General features: G+C 33.4%; 1 protein-coding gene across 1 annotated transcript; it reads right to left on the minus strand.

The window, feature by feature from the left end:
• Positions 1–2,764: 2,764 nt before the first annotated feature.
• On the minus strand, positions 2,765–7,234 carry LOC132285357 (geraniol 8-hydroxylase-like). The gene is made up of 2 exons (XM_059787540.1): positions 6,183–7,234; positions 2,765–3,595 (listed from the first exon to the last, which is right to left on the minus strand). The coding sequence occupies exons 1-2, from the start codon at positions 7,062–7,064 to the stop codon at positions 2,981–2,983; spliced, it is 1,497 nt and encodes a 498-aa protein (XP_059643523.1). The 5' UTR covers positions 7,065–7,234; the 3' UTR covers positions 2,765–2,980.
• Positions 7,235–7,858: the final 624 nt, after the last annotated feature.

A 7,858-nucleotide genomic window follows, 5' to 3' on the forward strand; every position in this document is an offset into this window, starting at 1 on the left:
ATTAAATAATTAACTCCAAAGTTTTTAATGTAAGTATCACATGTTACAAAATGAATGAATGCAAGTCATCTAGAGAAGATCACGACAACTTCTATCACAATTTAATAAATATATAAGCCATGTGCTCCCATGAAGTTATTTTAATACATGCCCCGTGTTCATTAATTGTGTGTCAGCCTTGCCACATCATATTACTAGTATAACTTCTCCTAAAGGTCGCTATTTGAACAAAAGCTTTATTGCACGGGGAAGCAAGCACATCCAATTATTTGTTATCGATATGTGTAATATACGTATTAATACGTATAATATGTGAACGATTCGGATGCCCGTTGTACTGTAATAAAGTTTTTTCTCTCCTATTAAGGAGTAAATGTAATACCCTAGTTTTAATGATAAAAAAAATAACAAGAAAAATTTAAAGAAAAATGACAGTTTTTGTTCTAGATTTTGTACAAATCAAATTATTATATTTAAATATCATGAAAGTTGTTGTGAAAATGAAAAAGAACATGATACTTTTATAAAAAGTTGAAAAGATAAAGAAACGACAAATGGTGGACGTATTTTATGAAAACAAATAAAAGTAATAATGATGTCTTTTACCTGCTATTATCAACTCAAACAAGTGAAAAATAGAGCTCCCAGAAATATTTCTTTCAAAGAAACATGTAAAGAAAAACAAAATTTTAGTACTAATATATACTAGTACTATTTTTCTTTCAAACGTTTTTATTTTTATTTTGGTAATTACCTTTTATTGATATTGATAATGATAAAATTAAATATAAAAACTAAAAATAGGGTAATTTTAGAATAACACATCTCTGTCAATTTTAAGTCGGGACATTAAAGTTGTCAATAATATCATTTTCCCTATAAAAACTTTCCCACAACTATTGAAAGATTGTAGGATACCTCTCAATTATTTTTGGGAGCAAATCCAGTCCATGAATTATAAACATGTTGCATATTGTCCTCTTCATATTATGGGTGAAAACTTTCTTGCCATTTAAGTGTTATGTGACTTTATTTTTGTATTTATTGGCAACCTCTAAACCCCCTTCCTTTATAAGAATCAATTTGTTGTAAATTTAGTTTATTTCTCCTCTCTCTCTCCAACTAAAGGTGCTCTTCAACCATTTAGGAAAAACAAAACAAAAAAACAAAAAAAACAAAAAACAAAAAAAGGTGCTCTCCAAAGGACAAGGTCAGTTTGATTTAATATATATATGTTCATATATATATATAAACATTTTTTGGTGACTGGTGAGTATTATTTATATACATGGATGACACAAAAATTTATTCTTGTTAGTTAGTTTTGTATGTCAACTGCAACATTGTCCTATAATTTATATAGAATAATTATTGATTCATATACACCACTAAGGTGTATACAACACAAATTTAAATAGACATCGTGTATGTGTGTGTGCGTGTTTTATTTTTTTGGGTAGGTCTTTTCATTATATGTGATGCAGAGAGAGAGATGTCCTTAACTTGCATGTCATCCTACACTTACATTTGAGTTCTATTTAATAATAAAGTTGAACAGGGCACTCAGTGGAGGTCATATGGGCAAGGAAATTTATGTGTTGATGTTGACACGGTTGAAATATGACAACTAGGAATCATAAAGGCGACTGTCAATTACATTTGAGCTCTATCTAATACTAAGGTCACTCATAAGTTATTGATACTAATAATATGGTATCAACGGTTTATTAAATATAATCATAGAACCGATCAAAATAAAATGTTTTTACTAAAACACTCATCAGAGATTCAGAGAATGTCTAATTATCTATGAAGTAGAGCAATCTCAGTTATTCTACTTGACAATAATATGAATCAATATAGCTTAATAGGTGAATATGATCAAAATTATGTTATTAAGATTATCTTGATATTTTCAATCAATGTGAAGATCAAAATGAATTCGTTTAAGGTTAACTCAAATCCACTTCATTCATGTCGTATTCGAGACGAATCGTGTCAAACTTTGTCATCTAATATAGGGTACCTACCTTTAATTAATGTATTAGTAGATCCCTGAAATGGTATAGATTGTCTATTTGCGACCGGCACAGATTGTCCAAAACCTGCCACGGACCACTTGGATGGATGATTTGTGTTAGGCTTCTAAATCAAAGTTGTATGTGGACACATTCAAATCAAGTTTGATTTGGGTGCGAAAGCACATTATAAACCACAAATATGTAAGCAATTTGACAAGTAATGTTTCTTTAGACATGGACCAGACTTGAGGCAACCTCATGGTCCTCATCATATACGAATATGTATTCTAGCTAGCTTGCTCACTTTTAAAAAGTATACTGTGATTGAATGAGTACACTAATAATATGACGCATCCGATGCACTCAATATCTACTCCCTATTAAGGATCGGGGCAAGGTGAAAGACAAAATGACAAGAAGGTACTTCAGGTATTTTCCAGAGATCATGGGATTGAGAATAACCCCCTTGAAAATTCTCGAAGTTCCTTTCCATCCGTAATGATCCTACTAGAGTTCGAGCCTTGCAAAAATAATGTTTGTGGGTGGGTGTAATCTGTTTAATTAGATTGTAATAATCATTTGCCAATTATTCCAACTCTAGTAGAATGAGTAAGCCAAGATCCGGTTGTCTTCACAAACACAGACTTGACAGATAATGAATCTTAAAAATGAGTTCAAAATTGTTTGGTTATAACTTATAACCAAGTAAACAAAAGTAGTTCTTAAAATATATGTATCCTAGATTTCCAAGTCAAAGGACAAACCAAGTTTATTACTTCAAACCTGTAATTCAACCCTTTGTACAATAGTAATCCATTACACCAAATTAAGCCCACACCCCACTTTGTCTCATAAGCAGTTTTAAATCTTACAAAACTGAAACACTTAATTTTTGTGAAAAGATCACATATACATAAAGGAGTAGAATTATAAATACTATGTAGCAAGGAACTAGAGCCTCACACATCTCCACTTTCAGTAGGTATAACCAGAAGAGACACAGCTTTCTTCAATGTGACTCCAAATTGCTCTTCCATGTCTAAATTTTCCGGAGTTGTTCCTTCAGGCAACCTCCAACCAAACGACTGAATAATGGAAGCCAACATCAAACTCACCATCCGAGCAGCAAGAGGCATACCGGGGCAAATTCTCCGGCCAGCACCGAACGGGATGTATTCGAAATCTCGGCCTTTGTAGTCTAGGTTCGAGTCTAAGAACCTTTCGGGCGAAAATGACAAGGGGTTGTCCCAACATTTTGGATCTCTACCAATTGCCCACGCATTCACCAGGACTTGGCTGCCCTTAGGTATGGTGAAGCCTAGTAATTCGGTGTCGTCTCCGGCTTTATATGGCAAGAGAAGTGGAGCTGCAGGGTGGAGTCTCATGGTCTCTTTGACAACTGCTTGGAGATAGGGAAGTTGATCAATGTCTGTCTCCGTCACCAGTCTTTTTGTACCGATTGTTTCAACAATTTCTTTTCGAGCTTTTTGCAGCACATCCGGCTTTCGGAGAAGTTCTGCCATTGCCCATTCGGTTGTAATTGCGGATGTATCGCTCCCGGCGATGAACAAATCCTGTAATTTGATGAAATTAACCTCTAGTAAAATTATGACAATAATGGCAACTATACCAAGAAAATCATAAAATTATGACAACATGTATATTTTACTTTATGTTTTTTTGGGACCCTTTCGTGCTTACCTTTTCAATACAAAGTTATTTCAATGTCTGAAAACTACTTCTAACACAAGATTGTGGATGCTACAACTCTGAATGGGCTATATACAATAATACAAGAGAAGGTAACAACTAACCCAACTAATCTTGTATCTTTACTAAAGTAAGTAGGTCAAAATGTTAGATATAGTGGTTAAATGCAAGAAAGTATATAATAATTCGAACTAGTATGGACAGTCATTATAACTATAATATACGTTAAATTCTGTATGATACATACACGTATGAGCATTAATTTACTACTTCTATATGTAAACGATTATGCAATATATAATATTCCCTTGCATGGCGTAGCGGCCTTGCAGGTATGGTAATAGAGAGACAGTGACGTACTTAAAATGATAAAGTCTACGAGTTTAGACAGTGATGCACATCGAAAAATGCATAATGAGATGAATTAATATATTTTGGATTAATACTATTAAATTTTATTTTATTTATTATTATTATTATTATTTTTTTTTTTACTGGGCTAAAATTACTTCTATTATTATTATTATTTTTTCAATCTTTAATGAAACAAAGTGGGGTTTGAATGTTGAAAAGGATACCTAAAACTAGTTGGTTCTTTCAATCGAGACACAACAGATAACCTACCGACACATGAAGACAAAACCATTAATGTTTGAGTGTGGGCCGAAAAATACAGAGTCCTAATAGTCCATTATATTGATTTTGACATTCAAGAGTCGTAAAAATGACTAGTCATCGGGCGCAAATCACCAGGGGCCGAAAAATACGGAGTCCTAATAGTCCATTATATTGATTTTGACATTCAAGAGTCGTAATAATGACTAGTCGTAAGGCGCAAATCACTTTCTGTGCAATTCTCATGCTTTTTCTTACAATAAGCAATAAGTGGTCTTAATTTGATCACGTTTTACTATACTTAATAAATAATAATATTGTGTTTGACAATTTCATCATTATTTATAAATAATATTTTATTACCATTTTTAAGTAACGTGATAATGTTACTTTTTAGACTATGTAATGTTATTTATAAATGGTAATGATATTTAATTTTTAGATTATTTTTACATTTTACCACCATTTTTAAGTAATGTCACAAAAGTCTAAAAGTAATATCACATAGTCTAAAAAGTAACATCATCACCATTTATAGATATCTTTCACCCTCAAAACGTGATGATATTACTTTTTAGACTATTTTTACATTTCATCACCATTTTTAAGTAACATCACAGAGTCTAAAAAGTAACATCACCATTTATAAAAAAAAAGTCACTACTTTTAATTTTAAATAATAATATAAATGATATGTTGAATTGATTTATGTTTATATGTGACATTACTTTTTAGTTTATGTGATATTACTTATAAATGATGGTATAATGTTACTTATAAATAGTGATATAATTGGCTAAACATGATCTTAGTGTTCATTAATTGAAGAATGATGTGGTCAAATATGAACCACTTAAAGTTTACTGAAGGAAACTATATGGGAGCTCACTGCAGGTGATTCGTGCCCCTGCTCATCACAACATTATTACTTTTGATATTAAAACTTTTAAGACCACGTGAACTTCCAACCGAAAAAAAAATAATAATAATAAAATATTTTAAGGAACAATAATAGTTTATTGTTTCCTTTTTAATATATGAATTTTCAAGTTTGATTATGTTAATTTTTTAAAAAAATTAAACCTAAAAGTTATTTATAAAAAGGGAAAATTACATATAATGGAGTCAAAATTTCATATTTACTTAAAGGCTGAGTCAAAGTTCCATATTTCTCTAAAATGAATTGCTGACGTGGCACATGATTTTTTACTGTTCAGAAATTGTGGTGCCTAAAATACCCTTCTGCGAAGGTATTACTTTTTTTTTCGAAGGTACTACTTTTTTGAACTGAATGTACTACTTTTTGGCGTCCAGGTACCATGTTTTTTAAACACCCGCGAAGGTACTACTTTTTCTCCGAATGTATTACTTTTTTGAACTGAAGGTACTACTTTTTTGTACTAAAGGTACTACTTTTTTGTTAGGAAACGGCATTTTAGGCACCACAATTTTCTAAACAGTAAAAAACCATGTGCCACCTCAGCAATCCATTTTAGAGAAATATAAAACTTTGACTCAATCTCTAAATAAATATGAAACTTTAACTCCATTTATATCTATTTATATGTAATTTTTCCTTATAAAAAAGCATTTATCTATTTCATTTTATTTTATTATTATTTTTAATTTTTATATGTATATGGTGCCTTAGATTAATATGATGGTTTATACACGCAATTTAGTAAATTAGAATTGACAAAATTAATAATTTTTGTTGTATTTTTTCTTGTTTGCTTTTTTATGCTAAAAATCTATATTTGTTATGTTATTTTTGGTATTTTGAGACAACCCAAAACAGAGATCGGAAAATTCTAAATGATGATGAGGATAACTTACCAAAATCAAAGGCTTGATGGTTTGTCTGGTAAAACCTGAACCCTCTTCATCACACTGATCAAGAAGCACATCCAAGAAATCAGCAGTCCTATTAGTCATCCCCTCAGACGCTCTAGATTTCAACCGCTTATCAATAACATCTTCAAATACTTCATGCAACCTCATGTAGGCAGGCTTTATATGCCGCTTCACTCCCTGCAAATCAAGCCACCGGAGCACCGGAAAATGATCCGACAGGTTAGGCTTCCCGGCGTCCTCCATGATCCTCCACACCATATCTTTGAACTCCTGAGCCGACTCGGATTCCGGGTCAACCAGGTCCATGGAGAAAATGGTCTGAGACATCATGTTAATTGTAGTCGCAAAAGCAACTCGGCCTATGTCGACTGGTGTGGCCGAAACGCAGTGTTTTGCAATGTGACCGACGAGTTCCCGGGCTTTTTCGTGTCGGGAGTGTTGGAGTGAGTCCAGTCTTTTGATGGTGAACATCTGGGTGTTGCATATACGTCGGCGGTTGCGCCACTGGTGGTTGCCGGAGACCCAGGCGAGCGTGGCCTCGGGGTTTGGCTGCGCGGTGATGACGTCGGGGATGGTGCGGTCGGAGAGGGTTTGGTCGTGTTTTTGGAAGAGTTCTTTGGCTGTTTCGGCTGAGGAAGCGACTATGGTGGTGACGGAGCCGAGGCGGAGAGTCATGAGTGGGCCGTGGAGTTTGGACAAGTCCGCGAGGGATTGGTTCGGTCTGGGACCGAGTTGGAGGAGTGAGCCGAGGACAGGGAGGCCGGTGGGGCCGGGTGGGAGTTTGGTGGTGGTGGAACGGTGGAGGAAGGGTTTGATGAGGAACCAGAGGAGGGTGAGGCAGAAGAGGAGGATGTGGAGTTCCATTTTAGTTCACTTTCTCTCTCTAGGTTGATGGTGGTGGAAGTTAATTTTGTACAGTATATGGTGAGGACAGTCCTCAATCCTCATCTTCCAACTTATGGGGTGGATGGCTTACTTCGTCTAGAGTGTCACGGTACAATAAAAATACGGAGATTTTCAATAATTGGGGATGAGTTTTGAATTGTTTGTGTGCTAGCGAGTGTCAATCACTTGCTAGCTATAAAATTTATTACAACAATTTTATTATTATTATTATTTTAGAAGTTTTTTTTAGACTATTTTTTGGACCAAAAAAAAAAATTTCTAACTTCACCCTTACTCAAAATCACTTGGAATAAAAAAGAATGAAAAGTCATTGCACATCCCTACCGTTGTCACCACCTCCACCGCCTTTCACCACCACCATCACCATTGTTGCCTTTCACCATCACCATTGTCTTCTGCCACCGTTTTCCTTTACCGTTACTATACCTTTACAAAAAAAAAAAGAAGTAAAAATTATAAAATAATGTTATTATGATTGTTTAATTTATTTGTCAGTAAGAGAATGTTTCGTAGAGTTTAATTTAATTTTATGTTTTAAATTGGTCGTAACCAAATATTAGAATAACTACATCATTTTATATTTACAATCAAACAATAAAATAACAAATGACCATTTCATTCTATTTTCATTCTCATTCCACGAATACAAAACATAACATAATTATGTCATAATGCAACAAAATTATATCACAAAATGCAATACCCATTTGACAATTTAAAAAAAAAAACAAAAAAAAAAAAATTATGAAACA

The sequence above is a fragment of the Cornus florida genome, unplaced genomic scaffold, assembly GCF_030987335.1.
Source record: "Cornus florida cultivar Cherokee Brave unplaced genomic scaffold, ASM3098733v1 CherokeeBrave_3.0.0_Hap2_Chr11, whole genome shotgun sequence".
NCBI classification, from domain to species: Eukaryota; Viridiplantae; Streptophyta; class Magnoliopsida; order Cornales; family Cornaceae; genus Cornus; species Cornus florida.

Bases quoted from the DNA above. Each gene is read 5' to 3' on its own strand.
- LOC132285357 (XM_059787540.1), bottom strand. From the start codon at position 7,064: ATGGAACTCCACATCCTCCTCTTCTGCCTCACCCTCCTCTGGTTCCTC. The intron at 3,596-6,182 runs GTAAGTTATCCT...ATCAAATTACAG, and splicing joins CCATCAAGCCTTTGATTTTG to GATTTGTTCATCGCCGGGAG.